Below are 25,479 nucleotides of genomic sequence, written 5' to 3' on the forward strand. Positions count from 1 at the left end.
CTTGTGATTCTCCTTCTGCACCCCTCCTTCATACTCTCTCATAAGCTCTCTCTCTCTCTCTCAAATAGATAAATCTTTTTTTAAAAAAATCATTACTCAAAGAGTGTAACAGTGTCCAAGGCCTCTAAAATATAACATTCATAATGTCCAAGATACAATCCAAAATTATTCTATATAAGAAGAACCACAATGTTTAAAGGATATGAAGTTTTAATTTATGAATATATAAAAATTTTTGGAGATGGATGTTGGTATTGGTTGTACAACACTGTGCTTGAACGCATACCTAAAAATGGTTAAGATGGTAAATGTTGCATGTTTTATCATGCACACACACACAAGCAAAACACCAGGAAAATGTGATCAATTTTCAAGAAAATTGAAAGAAACAAGAGAAACTAATTCTGAGGTGATCCAGATGCTGGAATTTGCAAGCAAACATTTTGAAGCAACTTTTTATAAGTGGAATCATCAATATAAAGAACAGTATATTCACAATGAACAAAAAGATAAGAATTCTCAGAGAAATAGAAATTATAAAAAAGAATCAAATGGAAGTATTCTAGAACTGAAAAATACAGTACCTAAAAAAAAATCAGTATCTTGTCTATCATTAGTATTATATATTTTTCAACATTTTAATATTTTTCTTTTTGTATATACATATGTGAAGCTGCTTCATGCAGTGTTTTTGGTTTGTTTTTAAGAAAACATGATTAACACTCTTTAGGTGGACTTTTTCAGTAAGCTTCTTTAATTTTCTGTCTCTGGGTTATTTCAGATGTAAGTTTGTGTTTCGGAGGCAGTTTATCTGTTTGATGACTACCAAAGAACTATTGGATGTCAATTACTAGAGGGCGGGTAGTGATTGAGAATACAGCCCCTCATATTAGACTGTCTGGCTTCAAATCCTGTTTTGCCACTTACTAGGTACATGATTTTGGACAAATTATGTAACCTATCCAGGACCTATTTTTCTTACCTATAAGTTGGGGATTGTAATAAATGGTTCTTTATAATGCAATGTTCTTAAAAATCATTGTGCTTTACAAAATTGTGCAATAAAAACTACATTTTTTAATTGGAAAGATTGAGCTGGAAGGATGATAAATTCATGTGATGATAAAAAGAACCTAATAAAAACAAGAGTACAATTTACACATGTAAAAAGGTTAAGAAATGCATAGATAATACAATGAATATAACTCTTTACCTTGGAAAAGACCTGACATGGAAATGGGTGTTGAAAAGGTTGTATTTGTTTGTTAAGTAGTAGAAGAAAAATTAATCTGAAATTGGACGGAAAGTTGTACCATTGATAACACATGTAGTTATCTGAAGAAAAATTAATCTGAAATTGGATGGAAAGCTGTACAGTACCATTGATAACACATGTAGTTATCTGAGGTAGATGTTTGAGGTAGGCATGTTTTGTTATTCCTACAAAGCCCAGTTCAGCTGGTAGCAGTTTTCTGCCTTCACCGAGTATTTCTTATAGACAAAAATCATGCCTATGCAAACACAAAATTCACATTATGCAACTGAATTGGAACAAATCTACATTTTCAGAATAATTATTAGAGCACTACTAACTATATATACCTCACAAAATTATTATAAAGATTAAAGGAGATAGTCCATGTAAAGTGTTAGGATTTCCTGGGTTGTAATAGTACTTAGTCCATGTTAGTTTTTATGTTCTTTTTTGTATCCCTAGTTATACTGTTAACCAGCTGCCAGGTTATTCTTGGAGAGTATGGTTATTTATAGTAAAGGAACTAGTCTCATTGTCTCATTACTGAGAATCTATTCTCATTAGGAAAAACACTCCTTTTAGGTTTATCCTACTGAGAAAAGGTTGCTGGAAATCCCTCCTTTTATGAAGAAAAAATCGTTAAATATGAATATCAAGAGTAAAGAAAGCTGTTAGAATACTCATACAAGGAGAGTAATTTTACTGTTATACAGGGGAAAAGCTGAAGGACTTTGAAATCATTTGAAGTTGTTGAAGCTCTATAGCTCTATAGCATGGTATAAAGATTGAGCATGACTTCCTTGAAATAATCTACTTAGGTCTGAGAGAGAAAACTAAGAGTTGATTAAACTTAATAGCAGTGAAAAATTAATGAATAATGGGTGCATTTGTTTTTAAACTTCCTGTAATCTTTTAAATGTAGCAATAATATATGTTAACATTTTACTTAGCTCGTGTTTTTCTTTTCAATTGTGAGATAATGCAAACCTTAGAAAAGTGCAAAATAATATGAATACACAGATACCACTAAAATGAAGTCCATATTTTTGCCATAATGGTTATTATTTTTTAAGGGAATGCAACAAGTAAAAGTAAAACCTCAACATCCTGTTCATACATTTTTTCCCTCCCCATTGGTAGCTACTGTCATATTGCTGGTGTGCTTCAGTTATGTGTAGTTTTACATTTTTATTATATGAGTATATATCTTTACACTATGTTACTGTTTTGTAGGTTTTGAAATTTTGCATAAGTGGGAATTCTCTTTTTTGCTTACTCTTGTACCCTTTTTTCACTTAAACCATGTTTTTAAAATATTGACATATATAAATATAATTCATTTATTTTAAATAACTGTCTCATTTTCTATGACACAGGTTTCTGCTTTTCTGCTATTAGAAAAAAGTGATTCATAGAGTATCCTCAATACTTGTATTTTCTTTGTAGTGCTTTTTAGACTTTTTGGTTCTTAGTAAGAAATTTTATAAGTCACAGTTATATTTGAGGGATCCTTCCTGAGGTATTAAAAACAAATTTCCTCTTGGGATGCCTAGGTGGCTCAGTTGGTTGAGCATCCAACTGTTTCAGCTCAAGTCATGATCTCGGGGTCCTGGTATCAAACCTCAATTTGGGTTCTACACTCAGCACAGAGTCTGCTTGAGATTCTTTCTCTCCCTCTCCTTCTGCCGCTCCCCTTAACTCGCATGAATAAACAAACAAACTTAAAGGTGGGTTTAAAACTTAAACTTAAACTTAAACCCGAAGGCATCAGGTCATGATCTCCAGGTCCTGGGATCCAGCCCTGCAATCTGGCTCCTTGCTCAGTGGGGAACCTGCTTCTCCCTCTCCCTCTGTCTGCAGCTCCCCTTGTTTGTGCTCTCTATCAAATATATAAAATCCTTAAAACAAAAAACTAAAAAACAACCACAGATTCTCTCTTGCTCCATGATTCAGGTCTTTTGAGAAATCTCTTTCTGCCCCAGCATGACTCAGCATGACAGCAAAAGGGCATCAGGCTCTATGCAGTGACATCTCTACTCTCTCGGATATATTTTCTGGCATTAAAAAATTCAAGCAAATATAGCATATAAAGAAAGAGCTTAGAGAAAAAATTTCAAGTTGACAAAAATATGGGTATTGCTAAATTCAGGAAGTTTCATCCAAGTCACATAAAGAATCCTGGTTAGTCATGAAATGATGAAATTGATTACATGGAACACTGGTACTGCTTAGATTTCCGTCTGGTGTAGGTTAAGAATTATGTAGCTTCCTTTCATTTACCAAATCATTTGCCAATACCTTCCTTTACAAAATAACAGCTGTGTGGAACCAGTATTAAGTTTCGCTATGCTAAATGCTGAATTCTGTGTACTTTTTTATTTTCCTTAAATTAAAGAGCATATCTCAACTGATTTTTGGACTGTATCCTAAGATACCCTTTTTATTATTTTGTGCTGACTTACTAAATATTTGAAGAAAGCTATTGTTTGAGCCAGTTTATTACTTGTCAGAGTGTTTAGGTAGAAATATGATGCCCATATTTTGAGAAGTTTTTCTTAAATAATGAATTTTAAAATTTTTATATAGCATTCCCCAAAATTCATTTTCCTATGTCACAGTGACTTAGAGTCAGTCTGAAAGGAATGTAGTTGGTGTAGTGTATGAGTAACATTAGCTGTTAGTTCGTACCGGTCACAATTCCTTAAATCTAAGCAGAAAAAAATAATCTGAAATCAAAATTTAACAAATAGTTGTATATAAGATATTGTTTCGTTATTGAAGTACATTGTATTATTCTCTTTGTCTTTTATAACTTTATGAATAAAATCTATTTAAAAATACTGTTTAATGTCCAGTCTGGTTTTGGATTGAGTCTTTGGCTATGTTAAAATGCCTATGGTTATTTACTTGACCATTGTTTACTTTCTTTGTCACCGTTGCCCAGGACAGACCTAATTTATGTTTGTTGTCACTCTGTTCTATCTAGAATTTGCCCCCCCCAAAAAAACAACAACAAAAAAAGAATTTGCCCCCAATTTTTCATTTTTATCCTTAATAGCTGTTGTTAAAATAGCACAGAGAAAGTTTCCAGATCTCCGTATTCTACTTGCACCTCTGCTGTGGTTTTGTCTAATGATATGTAAGACATAAGTGCAATGAACAGAGATTTCATTTTAATATATAGGACATTTAAATCCGAAAGAATTTCTTTCTTTTCCAACCTTTTTGAGATGTAACATAAGTAATTTCTCTCTGTTACAGCAAAATGCAGAATGTGTGCTGATAAAATGAGGTGCATCCTGACAGGGCAAGTAGGAAAAACTAAGTCCTTCCTTTTTTTAAATGGTGGTGAGTTAAGTGTTGAAGTATTTTATCCACAGACAACTTATACCAGCAGGTTGTGCCATGACCTGTGCAAAGTATGACTCTCTCAGTTGTCAGTGGATGTTGAGAATCAAAGGAAAAAATGGGAAGTTTGGGGTTGGTGGTAGGTGAAATATGTGCAGGAGACAGTCCTGCCATAGATCAGTAGAGAGTGGTCAAACCACTCTCTCTTCATCCAAACCACTCTCTCTTCAGTACTTCTGTCATTTATTGTGCAGTGCAATAAAGCCCATTTATATTATTATTTGGTAGTTCTTTATCTTGTTATAAATCCAGCAGCAATCAGTTCTTAAAAATGAAGTGTGTAGTTAATGAAGAATGAAGTACTGAATTTCTTTCTTGGTACTTAACATGCACAAAATGTTTATTGATGTTTACCATCCACTGTGAGAGTTGCAATGATATCCCTGACCACACAGCAACCGAAAGATAAAATGTGTCTGCTAAAAAAGGATCAGTGTCTATTTAAAAAACCTAAGAGTTATCTTAAGATGATTGTGTCCCAAGATAACAAATATATACCAGTACAGAGGATATTTACATATCTCTCTGTGATGCAAAATCTCATTTAGATAACTTTTTAAAAATTAATTTTCTTCATTTTTTATTCCAAGTTCTCTTTTGCATGTATGAAAAATGAAGCAGTAATTATTAATGTATTGGCTCCATTAGCAGAAAAAGGACCTAAACAATGCTAGTTTTCAAATAGCAAATCAATTAATTCCAATAATAGGTTGTCTCTTCTCACTCAAAGCTTTTGTAGGTTTGCTCTATCAGTGCTATAAATGAAATCAAAGCCAAGCATTTGGAAGTTTATTCTGTCAAAAGTGGTGTAAATGCTCTTTTAAATTTAAAAGGTCAACATGGAAGATAAAACTACTTGTTTTTGCTAAAAATATTGTCAAGATAGAATCGATTTCTTATTAAATTAAGAAAACAAAAAAAAAAAAAAACAAAAAAAAAACAAAAAAAAAACAAAAAAGAAAACTATGGAAGAGAAATATTTTAGAATTGGTTGTGTCTACTGAACTAAAACTAATGGTCAAATATACTGATATTATATATATATATATATATAGTTTAATTGAACTACGAAATTCTCATGAAGCTAATATTGAAAAAAACATACTTCAGCACGACAGCACACACTCTTGTACACAACTTTTTTGCTGCATGTTACTAAATGGATCCTAAAAACATTATTTTGTGAAAAACTGCTTTGTAAATTAACCTAAGTGTCTTATGTTGGCTTTTTTTTTTTTTTTTTTTTTAACTAGGGAGCAGGGATGGGAATAAGTAAAACTTCTATTTGTTAAATTCAAAATCAATTGGAAAATTTTAAAGTGTTTACCAAATGGAGTGCCAAAAACCTTTACCTTTTGAAAATTTTAGCAATGGCAATTCTTAGAAACAAATCTTGCAAGAAAGGAGTTATTGAAATTTATCCCTTCAAGTTAAGTGATAAGACCCCAAGATTTATTTTAGAAGTTCTAAGTTTGCAGTATCTCAGATGAGGTGAAGATGTTTTTTGATGGAGCTCCTATTTTGTATTAGAGTGAAATGAAATTGAGAAAGTAATTGATTTTGCTTTTTTTTAATTTGGTGAAATATTTTAAAAAGTATACATAGAGAATGACTTGAAAGTTTTGTCCCATAAAAATAATTACCAAAGAAAAGATTGTAGGGGTAAAAGTTAAGTATCTGGACTTGATATATTTACAGATTTCAGCGTGAAAAAAAAGCATGACGAGAATATCCTTCTTGTCAACAGAATTTTCCTATGCTTACCATATTGTTTAATACTATAAAGAGGGTGTTTTCTTCATTAAAAATATTATGAGCTGTAGAAAAGAATAAGTTGAAAATGTCAACAATATCATAATTACTGATAAAATTCAATTTTGAAAAGACATACTTATTTTTTTAAAAAGTTAAGACTATAAAAATATGTTCTTCAGAGAAATATCAATGACTTAGTATTAGAAGTAGATACTTCTAAGAAACGGATTAAAGTATATGAATTTATGGTGAATAATTATTCGCGTATGTTTAATGCATCATTTTACATAGATAAGTTTTTACCTTTTATTTTTTATTTTTTATTTTTTTTAGTTTTTACCTTTTAGAAAGAATTTTCGTTTTGAAATGTTTAACAGAAATGTTTTAATAAACCTACCAATATAATCAAACATGTTATAGTCAATAAATGCATACTTTAAAAATTACAAAATTTTACTATTTAAAATTCCCTAACTCTTGTGTCTGTTAATATATTGAAATAGTTTAATTTCTTAAAAATTAATTTTGGGGATCAGAAATAGAAACAAAATCATTCTACTGGCTTAAAAAAATTGTTCAGTTACTGTATCATACACCTGAAACTAATAAAACACTATATGTTAACTATACTGGGATTAAAATTTTTAAAAAATCATAATGAACAGACTTATTTTATTTCTCTGGTTTATTTTGATCAGACCCTCTTAAACTCCACACTCAGATGGACTTCAGAGTTACCCTGGTTGTAAATTCTCCCTGTGCATTTGAGAAAACTGATGGTTAGTGTATTTCCCAGGCTGTCTCAGAAAGCTAATAACCTAGTCCAGAACACCACACTTTGTTGTGAGCTGTATTCCGCATTTGGTGAATATTTTGCTAATTGTCTTTTAAATGAATCATAGATTTTTTTCTTATCTGTAGCTGAACCAGCATGGTCTAGTAATTAGCAAATAGCAATTATTGGTAACCAAATTCAGGATAGCTCTATTAACATTTTTCCCTTGTATTTTTTATAGTTCTGCTTTATTGAAACTAGGTTAATGCTTTTTAAATGCATTGTTACTGCAAGAAGGTTGCTTTCTATCCAAATCAATTATCTTAACCAATTATCACTATAAAAGAGTTTACCGCACCATTTGTGTACTTCGACTTCTTGTTCTAGAATTGTCTTTAGCTCTGCCTGACCTGATTTAGTTCATTTTGTGTCCATTCTAATGTCTATAAAACGCTGTAATGTAACATATATTTTTTCATATATTGTGAATCCTCCCTAATTTATAGTTACAGTTGTATTTGTGCAACCAAATTAAAACTGTTTTTTCAATAAAATAACTGAAGTTTAAAATACAAACCTATTTTGATAATATTTTGATTTTGGTTTAATTACTATTAAAATTATCTCAATATATGTTAATGTAGTACATTCAAAAATTGACTTTGGAAATCTTTTTACGGTGTAAAAGCTACTATAATAAGTTGCTGCCTTACATAAATAAATAAATGACCAATATTACTGGAGGCTATAAGCAGCATGGGAAAAAAATGGAAGGAGTCTTTTATCCTAGTTTTTAGAGGGCATCAGCAGCTTGCTTTTATGAAAAAGTAACAGCTAAATGCACTGCAAATAATTTGCAGTAATCCAGTTCAGTGATTCATGTGTCTGCTTTAATGGGTCATAATTCAGGGTAAAGTAACTGAGTGCAGTCAGAGTGCAGACACTGCTTATGCCAGGGACAGTATCTCTTCATAAAACACACCTCAGGAGAAGCAGTTTGCCAGCCCCCTAATACTCTCTGATGTTTTGATGTCCTGCATATTTTTCCGATTAAGTTTTGAGTGCCATGTTTTTAGTTGTATTTCCACATTCATTATTCTCACGTAGACCCTTCAGCGGGTTTGCCATATATGATTATTTTTTTAATGATGCCTTTCTTTCCACTTCAGCAGTTTAATAATCTAGCACATGGCTGCTTCTCAGTACTCAGCATTCACCTCCCCAATACTGAAGAGGACATGTGCTTTGGCTTCAAAATTCCATTTGCAGCGTTAGAAATGCATATTCCCTACGGAACAACATTTGTTTGACATAACCATTCATTTTTATTACCTCTTTAAATATGTTTATCCAGAGTTATCAATAATCATAAATAACTGTATTCTCATCTTGTTCTGTTTTTTTCCAACAGACAAAATTGCTTACCCAGTACATATTAAATCTCGGCAAGTATGATCAAAACTACGATATCAGAGACCGTACAAGATTTATTAGGCAGCTTATTGTTCCGAATGAGAAGAGTGGAGCTTTAAGTAAATATGCCAAAAAAATATTCCTAGCGCAAAAACCTGCACCACTGCTTGAATCTCCCTTTAAAGGTATTATTATCAGAATATAATTGCAAAATGTGTTAACTAAAAAATTAAGACAGTATGCCCCCTAATACATTTTAAATTTATCTGTTAAAAATATAAATGATTAACCTATATAAGTATATAAGGATGGTATACTTCCTACTTATCTGTTCTTTAGAGCACCTTTATATTAAAGTTTATATTTTTATACACCTTATTTACCTAAATAATTTCATTCTTATGATTTTATTTTTATTCTTACTAAACAGTTTAGCTGGATAGTAGATGAAAGCTGTGTTGTTCTGATAGACATTGACTTCATTTCTGTTTTAAGTAGACAGTTTTATTTAATAAGGAGTATAATTTTTACCTTAATAGTGAGTTGTTACTAATTAAATATTCAATGTACAGTAACAAAACTTTTCTGGGGAGAATTATTTCCTAAAAATATCCCTTTAAATTTACTTTTTTTTTTTAATTTACTTTTTAAAGATCAAAATTGACTTATTTTTCCCAGCTTTTAAAAAGAATGATTATTTTATTAGTTTTAACAAGTAGCCATCAGAGTTAAAATCAAACAGTTATATACCTTGGTTTTCATTTTGTTTCTTATTTAATTGTTGGTGATAAAAAGCAGTTCAGTTTTGTAGAAAAACTATTAAAATTCTGGATGTGTTTGTGCTAAGACATGTATATGGATTGTTTAACTGTGCTGTCATTCTTAATATTCACAGTAAAGTAATTTTTAGAGAAGCTACATTTCAGAGCAACACCTCTAAACACACTGACTGATTAGCTTTTTTATTGACCATTATGGGAGAGATTATTGTAATCTATGGACTGAAATCAGTTTTTTGACCTATGAAGAGCTTCCTAGTTTATATTTATTCCTTGACATTTGAGGTAATATGCCAATTACCTTGAGCTCTGATGAGGATTGTTCTCTGTTATATAGAGCTCATATTGTTTATTTTGTATTTTCCTCTATTTTAATAGATAGGGATCATTTCCAGCTTGGCACTTTATCTCATACTCTCAATACTAAAGCTATCGGGTACCTGGAATTATCTAATTGGCCAGAGGTGGCGCCGGACCCATCAGTTCGAAATGTAGAAGTAATAGAGTTGGTAAGTTGACCTTTCTGAAATTAATTTTGTCAAGCAGTGGGAGATTCAAGAATAACTATTGTTTTATATAAAAGCTTTTTTGGGTGGTTGAAAATTGAAAATTGTTCCGGTATTTCTAAATGTAATGTGTTAGATATATCTTGCTGTTATGGGAACTGAATATTGTAGTATTCCTATGTCATTGTACATGTACTTGTTCTTTTTCTTCAAGGAAATAGAGAATTGAATTCCCTGCATCAGTGCCACCCACATTTTTGGTATTGCATTTTTAGCTGTGTAGATTCAATTTCTAAGGTATTTAGTCTCATTGGATTGAGTTTTTTCTACTTTGTTTAGAGAATCATAAGCTTCTTGTCAATATTTTTCTAAATAATTTTTGCTGTTCTCTTCCAGAAAAACCATACAAAGTGTTCTTCCAGATTTTTTGATGAACCTGTTTTAAGTGAAGCCTAAACGTAAAAAGGTTGCATTGTGTACAAAAAATGTCCTCAGAGAAGGTCATAACTAAAATGAATAATATGTTGCTTTTACATTTAAAAAGTAAAAGCTCTCTAAATAAATACTCTTTTCCTAGATCTTTAAAAAAAATGCTGGCTACTAAAATAAGAGAATTAATGTTCTTTGCTAATATTTTTCTTTCTTACATGAACAAGAAAAGACAAGGGTCTTCTGATTGTCTTTAAAAATTGATTATGTGAAATATATCTGGTACTTTTTAGAGTTAATAAAAAAGAACAATTAGGTATTACATTCTAGGTGCTTTTCTGACCGAAAAGATGTATCGAACTAGGATTCAAATAACCAAAGTTCTTTACCACTAATTCCTCTGGGAAAGTCAGTTAACCTCCTTGCCTATTAAATTTTCCATATAAAAAGGAAGTCTTTGTTACTTTAAATAGAAAAGTTTCTACAACAGGCCTAGCCATGTAATTTGGTCCTTTTGAGAAATACGTTTCTCTTAACTATTCAAACTTATCCTGGCTTTGAAGCATGGTCAGAAACAATAATAACTATTATTGGCTCTGTTTAGCAAACCCTGGCAGTGTACTTTGATAATGTTTTGCACACATTATCTTGTTTAAACCTTATAACAACTGTAAATGATGGTTATTGTTATTCCGATTTTACAGATGAGGAAACCAGGGTTCAGAGAACTTAAGTTGCTCAAGCTCATGTAGTTAGTAAGTGATGGAACTGGGATTCTAACCCAGTTCAGAGTCCACTGTTCTTGCTGTCACTTACTGCATTTTATTACGTAACATGAGGAGAGGAAGCTTGAGCTCATTTGCAGATCTGTGCTATTCTTAGTACTTGGCACTGTCATTTTTATGTCGTGGCGAAGTATCTCTATTTAGAGGTTATTAAACAAATGTGAAAGTTATTAAAATTAATTGTATGTCCATTCCTCCTTGAAACTAAGTTTGTTGTTTTTTACTCAGATATACATACTCTTACACACTCTTTAAAGATTGCTTATTTGTGCAACTTTGTGTCAGATGCTAGAATACAGAGAAATTTTCTTTGTTTTGATTCCTTCCAAAGACTGAATCTTTCTCCTGATTTCTTATTATTCCTGCTCATTGTTTTGTGGTCCTGTCCTTTTCCATTGTTGGGTACATAATGTTTTGGCACACAGAGAAACATCCTTTTATCCTCCCTCCACTTAGATGCTGTCCTTCCTCCTTGTGGCCCCATCCACCAAAAAAATTTAAAAATAAAACAGTTTATCTTCCCAGATATTTTTTCTTTTTTCTTTTTTAAAAAATTTTATTTAATCATGAGAGACACAGAGAGAGAGAAGCAGAGGGAGAAGCAGGCTCCATTCAGGGAGCCTGACGTAGGACTTGATCCCAGGACTCCAGGATCACACCCTGGTCCAAAGGCAGGTGCCAAACCGCTGAGCCACCCAGGGATCCCTATTTTCCCAGATATTGATAGCAATGCTCTGCAATTTAATTTGGTTTCAGCAGTATCCTTGTATTGGCTGATGGATTGGTTGGTTGGCTGGCTTTTTCCATTGTCTTGTGCTCTTCTAAGCATAACTACCTCACAGGGACAATACTTAACCTATTTTCTTACGCTCATTTCACCTATCCAGTTCAACAGAAACAAGTTGATTTCTTTTTCATTTTGCTGACTGCATTCTAATAATTGGCAACTTACTATGGAGAATGATTAAAACTGATGGAACCTGGTTGAAGAAAACTGTCCCCATCCATTGATAACTATGCAAAAAGCAGTTTTAATCTACTGGTCTTTAGACATTTTGGATTAAAATTACACTATAAGAGATGTTAAGTAGGTATAAAAATAATATACATAGTTTTATTATCAAATGCAGCTGCAACAGTGCTGAAAGTAGTGTTCCTTATAGTCTTTCTTGCCTCTCACTCTATCACCCTCCTGCAAAATCACATCAATGTATTTCATGCACATAATACACTGTGCTATCCTAGTTTTACCATAAAGTGATCTTACAGGGTCGCATCTCACCATTAGGAAATATAACTTAGGTTTAAATAATCTGATAGGGAACCTAGTTAAGATTGGCAGTAGAAGTCATTTAGGATTGCACACTACCATTTCCAGGATAATGGATATAACATTTGTTTATATTATGATACCAATAAGTTTTAAAGATCCTTTAGAATTTTTTTGCTTGGTTCTAGACCATCCCGCCTCTTAGAGAAAGACCATATTTTGTATATCAAATGTATTTTGCTTTATAAACACATCTACTTTTAATATTTTATTCCTCTCAGCACTTTTCAGATTAGTCCTTCACTGTTGTCTTCCTCTTCTCTTTCTCATTACTTCTTTTGCTCAGAATAATAGACTTACCATCGTCATAAAGGACCATAAAAAAGTTAAAATGTTTTTATTGCTTAAAACCTAAAACTCTATGAAGAAAGAGCTCATGGCCATGTCAAGATAATTTACCCCTTTGAGCATAGAAGCCTAATTTCCCTTATTTGTTGATTTGGTCTTACCCTGAAAGCCATCTAGTTAAGTAATTTTTTTCCACACATTGGTCTGGCACACTTTAATCAGGCTTCAGAAAAATATGCTTGTCTTAAGGATTTAAGAAAAAATATGACCTTCAGTGTTTACAAAATATAGGAGAACTTTGTTTATACAACAGTATCTTTATTCATACTTGGAGGACAGAGCATTTTAACATATATAAAAAGAAAGCAGTACTGCTGACCTTATGTATCTTATTCAAATATATTCAAGGAATTTTTACTTATTTTCTATTATTGTCTATATAGTAATTTTCCAGGTTATTGAAGCTTATCTTTTTAAGCAACATACCTTAAGCCCTAAAGCCCTCTAGATCAGGTCTTTACAACCCTAACTGCATTTTATAATCACTTGGAGATCTTCAAACTTGTGTGAGACTTGCAGCAAACGATTTAAATCAGAATCTATGGAGGTAAAAAAAAAAAAAAAAAAAAAAAAAAAGAATCTATGGAGGTAAATCCCAGGTATTAGCTTTTTAAGTGTTAGTATATTTTTTGTTTGTATTAATATTTTAAAGATATTCTTAGTGATTTTAATATGCATCCACTGTTGAAGATCATTCTTAAACCTCTGTCATGTACTCTAGCAGACTGACACATAGTAGAAACTCCATTGAAAATTTGATAAATAAATGAGTCTTAACCATTTTTGACCTCTTAAAAATACAGATTTCCCTGTGTATGAAACATAATTTTTTTTGATAAATCAAGGTCACAATTATGAAAACAATTTATTTTAATGCACTGTATTAAAGTCTTTAAGGAGCTATTCACACAACTCATCATTATTGTGCCAGACACTTTTGAGATAAATCAGTGTACAAAGTATTCAAATACCCTGCTCTCCAGAAGCTGAGGTTCTGGCAGGGATAGACAATAAATTTGTAAATTGTATAGTGTGTTGGAAAGTAATAAGTGCTGTGACAAAAAAAAAAAAAAAAAAGCAAAGATCAGAAGTGCCTGCAATGGGGACGCCTGGGTCCCCATTGCTCAGTGGTTGGGCACCTGCCTTGGCTCAGGTCGTGATGTCGTGATCCTGGGATCCAGGACTGAGTCCCACATCAGGCTCCCTATTGGGAGCCTGCTTCTCACTCTGCCTCTGTCTCTTTCTCTCCCTCAGTCTGTGTCTCTCATGAATAAATAAATCTTTTTTTTTTTTTTTTTAAAAGAAGTGCCTGCAATGGGAGGTTGGAATTTTTAAATAGGGTAGTCCTCTCCAAGGTGACTTTTGTGCAAAGACTTGAAGGAAGTGGAGTGAGCCATGCCGTTATTTGAGGGAGAGCATGGGAAGGGCAGTCAGCTGGGGAAGGCTGGGAAGCATGACTGAGGTGTGTGAAGGAAGAATTAGGAGGTACTGGTACAGAGTGGGCCAGAGGGAGAGCAGTGGCAGGAGGTGAGAAAGGATACACAGGCGTGGTCCTGTAGGACGAGCAGATTATTGTAACTACTGGCTTTTTTGAGTGAAATGGGAAGCTGTGGCAAGCTTTCAGACTCCAGAGAGGCTTCATCACAGACTTCGGTTTTAATTTAGTCATTTTATCTCCTGTGTTGAGCAAACTTGGAGTTGGGGAATGGGGGTATGAATAGAAGCAAAACAAGCAGTTGCAGTGATCTGAGAGATGGCTCTGACCCGTGGTAAAGGACCAACTTGTCAAAAGGCTTTTTTGTGGATTAGATGTTTAGGATATGAGAGAGAGAGAGAGAAGTCAAAGATTACCCCAGGGTTTAGGCCGTTGAGGCGGTAAGGTTTGATTGCCTATACTGTTTTCAGGTGTGTGTTTATAGCTTAACCTCAGTATTTAGCTATGATCTTGCATTTCTTGTTACTGCTATGGTGTCTGCCTTTAACTGCCTTTACCTCTTCTAGAGCATATTACTTTAGTTCAGATCTCCTGCAGACCACCAAATACAAAAGTATTTAAAACTATATGTAGGGATCCCTGGGTGGCGCAGCAGTTTGGCGCCTGCCTTTGGCCCAGGTGCGATCCTGGAGACCCGGGATCGAATCCCACGTCGGGCTCCCGATGCATGGAGCCTGCTTCTTCCTCTGCCTATGTCTCTGCCTCTCTCTCTCTCTGTGTGACTATCATAAATAAATAAAAATTAAAAAAAAAAAACTATATGTAAAATAAGGTTGTTGGATTTAACAGAATGTGCTCTGAGATTCGAGTTCCTCTATTTAGGAGTAAAGGGGAATCAGCCTTAATGCTAGATCTTCTAATGGTTGCTTTCTCTTTTGAGACCTGCAGCTTTCTTTTGGGTTCACAATGTATTCTGAATGATTGTTTGCCAGAAGCCTGAATCCCCTAATGAGAATTCATTTGTATTTACAATTTTCCTTTTTTTTTTTTTTTTTTTTTTTTTAAGCAGGCAAAAGAATGGACTCCAGCAGGAAAAGCAAAGAAAGAGAATCCTGCTAAGAAATTTTATTCTGATTCTGAGGAGGAAGAGGACTCTTCTGATAGCAGCAGTGACAGTGGTGGGGTTTACAATTTATTGAAAACACGTTGTTCACTATAGCTTATGTGCTGTGCCTCCAAAAAAAACAATAAGGCCTAGTACATAATATTCAACAAATGGGTTCAAATAAAGTTTATACTATTACTATAATGCCTATCACATGTCATTTTATATAGTTTTCTAAGTAATTTCTGATCCTTTCTCATTTGACTTTGCCTCTTGATCATCTAGCTAAGAAATGATAGAGTTGAAACAGAAACTCATGCTTTTTAAAATTCTAACCCACATTGCCTGTTATATTTATAGCATATTGAAAAACATGATTTTATATTTGATAAGCCTTTAGTGGGACCTTTAAAAGTAACTCTTCTATAAAAATGTACAGTTTATTTTAAACATTGAGTACTCTGTTCTTTATCATTTTATACTCTTTTATTTCTAAATGAACCTGTAGAAAGTAAAGCTAAAATTAATAAATGTGTTGTGTATTATAAAGAATCAGAGGTAAAATGATTAGGACACCATATACAATGAAAGAATGCTAAACAGGAAGGATTTAGAAGTGCTGCATTTTAGTTATGCCAACCAAATAAGGCACTTGCCTTTGTCTTTTTCTGTTTAATGCAGAGGCAAAGTTAGATGCTTTTAAGGCCCTTCAGTACTAAAATTCTTTGAGCAGTTTGTGTAATGAAAGATACATTGGAGTTACTTTCTAGCGCTCTTTTTAACAATTAACCTAAGAGACATATCTGACCCAAGATCAAAGACACCTTTTTCTTCTATAACTTTTTCCTTAAAGAAACCAGAGCTCTTCACTATTGCTTGGTCATCCATTACTTACTCTAAGGTAATTCATTCACTTTTTCCTCAGTTTCCCCTATCAAAATCTTTGTTTCCTGTATCTGATAAATTAATCTGTGATGTATCACATTCTGAAATGATAGGTCAAAAATGGAGAATATACTTCAATGTAGAGTGTTAATGCTAAAAAATAGGGAATTTTAGAAATAAGATCATTAGGAAAGATCTGTTTGTATAATTAAAAGTGTACCATATGGATATTTATTCATAAGCTCCTATCTGTTCATAGGCTAACTTTTTAAAATACATACTTGAAATACCCTATTTAGACTTCATGGATTGATCTGAGTATGTGGCAGTTGTTCCACTCTAGCTACTGGAGGATACGGTATCTTTTCTCATTAGAGATTATGAGATGATTTTCCCCGTGAGCACGTCTTCTAGAGGATAAACAAATTTCCTCAAGGATTTTACTAACTTTGACATAAAATTAATGCTGAATGAAAACTTGTTCACTTTTCAAGAAGGTGGGGAAGATGTTACTAACCTGAAAATTGAAGTTGGTTCCTGAAGCAAACTGAACCCAGACTCCTTTGAAACTCCCATGTAATTAACATAAGAAAGTAGCTTAGAAGCTATCATTCTTTTCATTACTTATGGGGTAGGTCAGTTATCTGAGTTAATACATACATGTGCACAGCTTTCATATCACAACAAATTTAAAATATCCTGTTCAGTTTTATAAAATTTGGGTAAGGTAAATTTTGCTCTTGTAGAAGCTGATGATAATGAATGCCTTTCCATGTGGCAGGCACTGTTGTGTCCTAATCACCTTTACATGTTTCAAATCCTTAAATCTTCACAACAGCTCTGTAGCTAGTATTATTGTCATCATTGCTGGAAAGGAAACTAAGACCCAGAGAGGTTGAATAACTTGCTCAGTCTTAGAACTTGTAAGTGGCAAAGCTAGGATTTGAACCCAGAGATTCCTACTTGAAAACCCATGCTTTTAACTACTATAAGCTATTCCAAAGGAATATGGGTAATCCTAACTTTTCACTGTGTGATGCATAAATCAATCCTCATAAAGTAGATACTATTTACCTATTGTAATATGTTCTGGCTAAGGGCCCTTCATCAGGTAGATAATAGATGGGGGAACAGTTTGTCTCCTCTTATCTAGGCTACAGCTTTATACTATAATCATTTCAAATAGTAAAAAATTATGCTTCATGTTTAAAATACACACAGATAAACTACATGTATCACTTCTGGGAAGAGTCCTAGTATGCTATAAATTGTATATAAAACATGGAAATGTATAGCTCCACAGTATAATTTTATGATCTCTTTGACCTAAGGAAAATTCCTATACTACCTGAAATAAGTAATAACTTTGTAATTAGTAATTTTATTTATTGTCTTTGAGTTGAATTTTTTACAAATGAGTCAAATGGCTCATTCCCCTCTCAAAATTTATACCTAAAAGGATTCATCTCTTGCCACCTTCTCTCAATAAAATTTCTCACCATCAGTAGAATTAAAAATTATTTCTCTATCCTTATACATTCCTTAAAAAAAAGTTTTTGCCATAACTAAATACTTAAGGATTTGAAAAATGAGATTCTCTCAAATTTAGTTTACTTAGTTCACCTTTTCTTTGCTTTTCCCCACTCACTCTCAGAGTGCCTTGTCTGTCTTTTGGAGCTCCTTACACACACTGTGGCAGGAATGTGGGTGTGGGAGGACCGAATGACAAGAGTGTGGAAATTGAGTTGAACATGTGGGGTCCAGTAATCTAAAATTCAACATCTGGTTTCATTTCTAATGAATATTGACAGTTACTTGGGTCCTTATGTATAATTAAATGGCTCTAAATCAAGAAGCATCTGGTTATATTTTTTCAGAGAGTGAATCTGGAAGTGCAAGTGGAGAACAAGACGAAGAGGGAGACAGCAGTGAGGACAGCAGTGAGGACTCCTCCAGTGAGCATAGGAGTGACAGTGAAAGTGTGTCAGAAGTAGGAGACAAAAGAACAGCCAAGAGGAACTCCAAAAGTAAAGGGAAAAGGTAATATTTTGTCATAATTTTCTTCAAAAAATATTCTGTGGCATTTTCCCCCAGGATAACATTTCCCTTTAATTTGTAAAGTAAGTGAGAAAATACATGTATTTTTACCCAAACAGATACTGAGTTTTGTAAAATTAATTAGAATACTAGTTCCCATTATTCTATAACTTACTATAGTTAGTTTTCATTTTGAACTTGAACAAATCTTTGGGTTACATTTTGAAAATTGGTATAACCTTGGAAGGCTGAGTTAAGTGATCAAGAAGTAGGTATGAAACACTTAATTACCTTTTGTAGCAATTTTGCTGAGGGCTAAAATTAAATCCTTCAACACTTTGCCATTATGTAACTAAGACAATTGATTTTTCTAAATAGTGTTATAGTAAAAAGATTATGATCCAAATATTGGAGTCAAGGGCTGTGAAGGAAGACGGTCATAAGATATTTAAGTGTTAGCGCTTTTTAAGATCTCCCATTATCAGCATTATCGTGTATTAAAGTGTCATTAAAATTTTGAGTAATTGGGGCTAATACCTTGGATTGTATGAGTCTGTTTTCCCCCTTGCTGTCAGCGAGTGGCCTCTGCAGACATGATGGCCCTTTCCCTCGGAGCCTGCTGCCCGCTCACTTGATGAGCTTGCAGCCCAGCTCAGTCGTGGCTGACAGCACTGATTGGGGCGCAGTACGCTCTCTGCTCCTTTTATTACAGACAGTAATTAAAGCAACTCGCCCTGCCACTTCCATAACAAACACAGCATAATGCCCTAATTATGACTTTATTAATTTAAGTCAGGATTTAATGATTTTAAAAGTGATTTATATTGTTTTTCCTGTTCAGAACAAATGAAATCTGTAGGTTAAATTAATACAGGCTTTTCATCATTGCAAAGTTAAAAAGCTAGTTACCAGTAAATTCTTTTCATTAGATTAACATCTGAAACTCTAAGCAGTAAGGTAAACAGTAATTACCCATCAAAATTGAGTGCTGCATAACAAAATAACACTTTTACCTTTAAAATCTTATCTTAAAAGCTGTAAGTTAAATGTATGCAGAATCATTCACTTGTTGCAGCGAAGGATTTACTTGGTTTGCAATATCCTTTGAGGGAAATTTTGTACTTCGGGTTTAATATCAGAATATCTGTGATTATAGTTCATAAAAAGTATGTTATTTCCGGGAAGGGAAAATTTTGTTCAGTGTACTCAGTATCTTTACAGGTAGCAAAAGTCAATATGCTAGAAATTTTTAATCGTGTATTCTGTTAGATTCATTGTGTGTTTTTTTCCTTCAGGAATGGAGTTTTCTCTTTGCCTATGTTTTAATTTAAAAGAATTATTTATTACACCAAAGGGAATCTCATATACATTGAAAACCTTATTTTTTTAAGTACATGTTTTAACCATTGAGTTGGGAATAGTAAATTGCCATTCTTTGCTACTGGAAAAAAAAACATATTTTTTAGTCATTGAATATAATTACATGTGCTCTGAGATGTTACCATGACTTTATTTTTAATAAACAGCAATCGTATTTCCTCCACAAAAATCAATTCTAGGAAATATTGATTTCTTTCCTTGTCTCACTACTCTCTCCCCCTGTGCTTTTCTGCCTGTCTCTTAGAATTTTTTTTTCAAACTTTGCTGGTGTACCTATATGATAAGTCTTACTAAAAGCTTTATTTTTAAGTAATCTCTACACCCAACATGGAGTTTGAACTTAAAACCCTGAGGATAAGAGTTGTCTCGAGCTGTTTTGACTGAGCCAGCCAGGTGCCCCTGAATGATAATTGCTGAAAGCTACAAGCTTTAAGTGTCTTTAAAACCACCCTTTAGTAGTCATAACTATTATGATTAAATTTGAGTTTTACACTCCAAAGTATTTTTCATTTGAAAGGATCTAGTATGGTGTAGTGGGGAAAATGTGGTCTTTAGAATAAGAAGCATAACTGAGTTCAAATTCCAGTTCTGCCACTCCACGTGATGTGTCCTTGAGCAAGTTTTTTTAACTTTCCTGAATATTATAGAATAATAATACACCCAGTAAGAATATGTTGGAACATCTAAATTAGCTAATTGATACGAAGTTTCTAAAACTGCCTGACACAGTATTAAAAAAAAAAAAAAAATAACACACACATGGAAAGAGAGCTAGGCCTTCAGTTTTGAGAAAATGTAGAAGACCATAAGGCATCTCTCTTTGAAAAAAGACCATTTGGCTACCTCACATATTCCCTCTCCTTGGAGAACTACCTCCCTACTTGAGACTATCCCTATTCCCTGCCTTACTCCTATTTCTCAGCTTATGTGTCTTCCTCTAGGAAGCATTCCCTAATTTGGTTAAGTTTGTTTAGATGCTCTCTCATGACACATTATACTTTATCACTTATTACTTACCATACTTTATTGTCATTGCCATCTTCTCTGTATTTTCTAATGGAATGTAGACTGTAAGGGAAACACAGAGATTGTCTATACCTTATCCTTAGCACTGACTTACTGGCAACACCTGGTGGGTGGTCCGTTAATACTTATTAAATGAATGAGTGAGTAGCATCAGCATTTAGGTTTGATCATTTGGTATTTTATTTTAAAAGTTTATATTTGATTATCTTGTATTTTTAGTAAGACTTTGCATTAGAAGAAATCTGTGTTGGGGCACCTGGGTGACTCATTCAGTTAAATATCTGCCCTAGGTTCAGGTGGTAATCCCAGGATCCTGGGATCGAGCCCCACATTGGGCTCCCTGTTCAGTGGGGAGTCTGCTTCTCCCTCTTCCTCTGCCTGCCACTCTTCTGCTTTTGTATGCTCTGTCAAATAATCTCTTAAAAAAAAATCTCTTTTGATCTGGTTAGCATTTCCTCATAAACATAGTTTATGAGTCACATTTCAGAATACATGTAAATAATTTTCTTGGACAAAACAATCCATAAAGTGCAAATCTATTTTAGCAAAAGTATATGTATATTTAAATTTATGAATGAACATTTAGCATTTTGAAACAACATTTTAAAATCAGTCTTAAGTATCTTTGAAGTTGTTTCTATTAGCACCTAATATATATTCCTGGTAAATCAAACATTTAATTGTTAATTGTTTCCTACTGATATCATTTAGTGTTGTTTTATGATTTTTTGCATTTGAAGTATCTGTGAGGTGGTAATATAATTGATTTTGATTGGGTTCTGATATATATACCTCTATTATTTTATTAATATGCTGTGGAATTTTAAAACCATTTTTATTGTCTTTTACATATTAAAAAATGGACTTTCAGGGAAACATATTTCTCTAGTAAAGGTTCTGATTTATAGGCAAAATGGACATATAGCTCCGATTTGCCATATAAAGGATTTAACGTTGATATTTTAAAATTTATTATCCACAGTGATTCTGAAGATGAAGAGAAAGAAAATGAAAAATCTAAAACTTCGGATTCTTCCAGCACTGATTCTAGTTCAGTAGAAGAAAGTTCATCAGATTCTGAATCAGAATCAGAATCTGAAAGTGAATCTGAATCCAAAAAAGTTACTATGGTAAGAGATTATTGCACATTACTATAATTGAAAGTAAGTGTTCTCATAGCCTTTTTCCAATTAAGAATAAATACTTTTGAAAAAGTTCTGTTGAAAATCCAGACATTGAGAAAAGAAATTTAACATTGTCACTGACAAAATAAAATACCATCTTCATTCATTCGTTTTTTTATATTAGATAATTGCTTCCTTTTTGTTAACTCAGCCCTACAGAGAAATTGGAAACCTTTTTTTTTTTTTAAGATTTATTTATTTATTTTAGAGAGAAAGTAAGAACGTGGTACGGGGGGACAGAGGGAGAAGAGAATTCCAAACCAACTCTACGCTAAGTACATAACCTGACAGGGCTAGATTTCACCACCCTGAGATCACAGCCTTACCTGAAACCAGGAGCTGGTTGCTCAGCAATGCCCAAGAAACTTTTTTTAATCTCATTCTTTGCCTCTGAAGTTACAGAGCTCAGAGTTAGGAGTTAGGGCCCTTTTTATTATGAGCTAGCACGTGACAATGGAGGCTTTTGAGAAAAGGGAAATAAAAGGAAGTCACAGAAATAATATTGAGCAAGGTAATATAAATGTATATACATTATAAGAAATTGAGACAAATAATGCTTTTTAAAAACAGGTATTTGGGGTAATAGAACACTTTCAATGGTTAATAAAATTCATTAGCCCTATATTTAAAAACAAATGTAAGAATCTCTTATGAAATAGAATGATAGTGCTTTCTGATGTTCTTTTTGTAACACTGAAACCTGTCTGCCTAACAGCAAAAAATAGAAGTATAAATTGAAAAAATGTTGTTATTAATATAAAATATAATATTCATACCTATTGCATATCTTTCTGATACTTCATTTTTATTCCTTTCCTATCAAGGCATCATGTTGGTCCTGGGCTTCAAATGCAGTAGTTTCTGTAATTAAACTGTATTATCCCATATTTTGAAAATGTGGTCAAACTTTGCCTTTCACTGAATTCAGTTTTTTAACTTAATATTTTTCTCATTTATTTTTTCTATTAACTTGAATTCCTTTAATAAGTCATCTGAGTAGCCAAGGATAAAAATAAGTTCCTTGAAGTAGATAATTGCCTTCTCCCATCCAGAGATTTATTATTTAAGAATAAACATATTTTTGAAAAGAATAAGCATGTTTGAAAATTAGCTAGTTTTTGTCTTACCTTATTGCAAATATTCTTGCATATAACGAAACCCTTTTTAAACTTGAATTTATATTTAAAACTTGTGTCTATTATCTATAATCTAAGATTTCTCTTTTCCAAAAATCACATAATATGTTAGTGATTTTTATGTTTATTATTCTGATCTCATAAAAAATGTATCATATAGTGGGTTTGACGTTGTATCATTTCCTACTTAAGTTATTTATATCAAATTATTCATTTCCTATTTATTTATTTTAAAAGTTTAAGGTGTTATTTAAAAGACAGAAGCTTTAGAAATTGACAGTAAATACAACCCAGAATTAGAAATCAGTGTTTTAAAAAATGAGCAAACAAGAAATCAATGAATGTCAAGTGAGTAGAATTAAAGTGCGTATTAAGTGCCTATTCTTAGGGAGTTTTGTAAAAGTTGAAAAATGTAGACTTTAGTGCCTACATAGTATTAGAAGCAAAGTTTTAGAACCCCATTAGAAAGCTACAGAGGTAGCTTTCAGTTTGTTTCTTCTTTGTCAAACAATTTCAGTGAGCAATGCCTCTTAATAATTGAAAATATTTTCCTGTAGAACATCAGTATGAAATTTTAAAGTATTGGAATAATCTAATAAGACTTGAAAACTTCAGATTTTACTCACATTCTTGATAGTTTTATGTCCATGTGTTTTGTGTATATGGCTTATTTTCTCCATATTGCCTTTTCCTATCTATAATAGACAGGATTATTTGTTTTAATTTATCACTTGGAATATTCTCCACCTAGGAGCCACCATAACTATTTTTTACTATTCCTTTCTGAGTGATTTGGAATATAGTCTGCAATTACAAGTCTACCAGTTTTCTAATAATGGGCAGCTTTGTAATTGTAGAAGTCCTCCTTAAACCAAGTGTTGTGGCTTCTGCTCTAGATTATGAGTAATGAAGGCAGATGGTGGGTGCTTTACCTTAATTTAGCATGTCAGTATGTTAGTGCTGAAAATTCATATGCCTTAAATCTGCAGCCAAACGAAATCTATACTTTTACTGTTTCTCTTCTTTTTCTTACACTTGGATAGTGTGTTTTGGGGATATTGAGCATGAAAATGAAGCCTTGGAGGTACTTTGAATATATAGCTTTGAAAACAGTTTATTTTATGGGGTCTTATGAGATGGGTATAGTGTTCTACTTTTTGGAAGATAATATCTTTATGCTTCAGTTTCCTCATCTATAAACTAAAACTGCTAATATCTACTACTTTTAAGTGCTATTATAAAAAATCAAATATGAAAGATCAATGTAAAGCACTATATAAATATAAAACAGCAGTGTTAACATTTTTTTAACTTGAATATTAATTCCCTGGGAGACCAATAATTGTAGAATTTCAGAACGCCAGTGCAGAGAGGAACTGAAATTTTTTTTGAGCACTTACTGTCTCCTGTATTTTTCTGACTCTTTTTATGCCATTCAAATTATAAATTCATGTCCAGGTATGACCCCTCTCTGTAGAAGATTGAGCTGCTATTCACTGTGGATGTCTCCTGCCTCTCTCCATTCTCTAATATGCAATCTCTTATCCTCCTTTTTCTTAAAGTGTAGCTCTAAGTAAGCAATTTTCTGTCCTCTCAGCCAAGAAAAAACTTCCTTCCTTTGACCTTTTTGATAATTTGCGCTTGTCAGTCCCTTTCTCCACTAATTAATTCCTACTCTACCAACCGAGGCACTCAACTCTTTCCCAGCAGTTGGGGGATGAGGAGCAGGAAAGGGGAGAGAGATAGAAATAGAGAGTGTATGAAAGTGAGAATTCAGAAAAGTAATCTAGGTAGTCTTCATCCACAGTCTCTTAATCCAGTTATTTCTTAGAGCCCTTTAAATTGGTTTCCACTCGGGGATCCCCAGGTGGCTCAGCGGTTTGGCACCTGCCTTTGGCCCAGTGCATGATACTGGAGTCTCGGGATCAAGTCCCACATCGGGCTTCCTGCATGGAGCCTGCTTTTCCCTCTGCCTGTGTCTCTGCCCCCCTCTCTCTCTCTCTCTCTCTCTCTCATGAATAAATGAATAAAATCTTAAAAGTAAATAAATAAATAGGTTTCCACTCTTAACCACTTCCTACAGATACTGCTTTCTGAAAAGTCAACCATTATATTTCCCTAAACCCAGTAACCTCTTGGTTATTACCCTTCTTAATTTTCTTATGTAACTATTCCTCTACTACTTGAAACTCTTTGTATCTCCTTTCTTCTAACTTCTTTGACCTTTGAATCCTTTAATTGCTTCACTTTTTAACCCCTCTGACATCTAAGTGTGAACATGGCCCCAAAGTTAGTGCTTGGAACACAGTTTTAAAAAAATATTAATCAATGTGAATCCACTTATTTTCAGTCTTTTTCTCTATGTTTTTTTCCCGTTGTGAGACTCATTCACTCCCATCCCATGGTTTCAGCTAAAATATTTAAGTGAAATACTTCTATAAAAACATCTCTAAATCTCTAGAACCCCTCTAACTTTTCTTTCTAAACTTAAACCAAATTCTTAGACTT

General features: G+C 33.1%; 1 protein-coding gene across 7 annotated transcripts in view; it reads left to right on the forward strand.

The window, feature by feature from the left end:
* The window catches only part of AP3B1 (adaptor related protein complex 3 subunit beta 1), a 265,282-nt gene that overhangs the window by 148,378 nt on the left and 91,425 nt on the right, over nt 1-25,479 (forward strand). For 6 of the 7 annotated variants that reach the window (XR_013362344.1, XM_077867315.1, XM_077867294.1 and 3 more), the window contains 5 exons: nt 8,605-8,791; nt 9,764-9,894; nt 15,285-15,396; nt 18,086-18,248; nt 21,634-21,781. Coding sequence is in view for 6 of the 7 variants with exons in the window: in XM_077867315.1 (XP_077723441.1) it covers nt 8,605-8,791; nt 9,764-9,894; nt 15,285-15,396; nt 18,086-18,248; nt 21,634-21,781 (741 nt within the window). In the remaining variant the exon portion in view is untranslated. The remainder of the gene's footprint in view (nt 1-8,604; nt 8,792-9,763; nt 9,895-15,284; nt 15,397-18,085; nt 18,249-21,633; nt 21,782-25,479) is intronic. The other variant, XM_077867277.1, reaches the window with a different exon arrangement.

The sequence above is a fragment of the Canis aureus genome, chromosome 2 (genome assembly GCF_053574225.1).
Source record: "Canis aureus isolate CA01 chromosome 2, VMU_Caureus_v.1.0, whole genome shotgun sequence".
In the NCBI taxonomy this organism is placed as follows: Eukaryota; Metazoa; Chordata; class Mammalia; order Carnivora; family Canidae; genus Canis; species Canis aureus.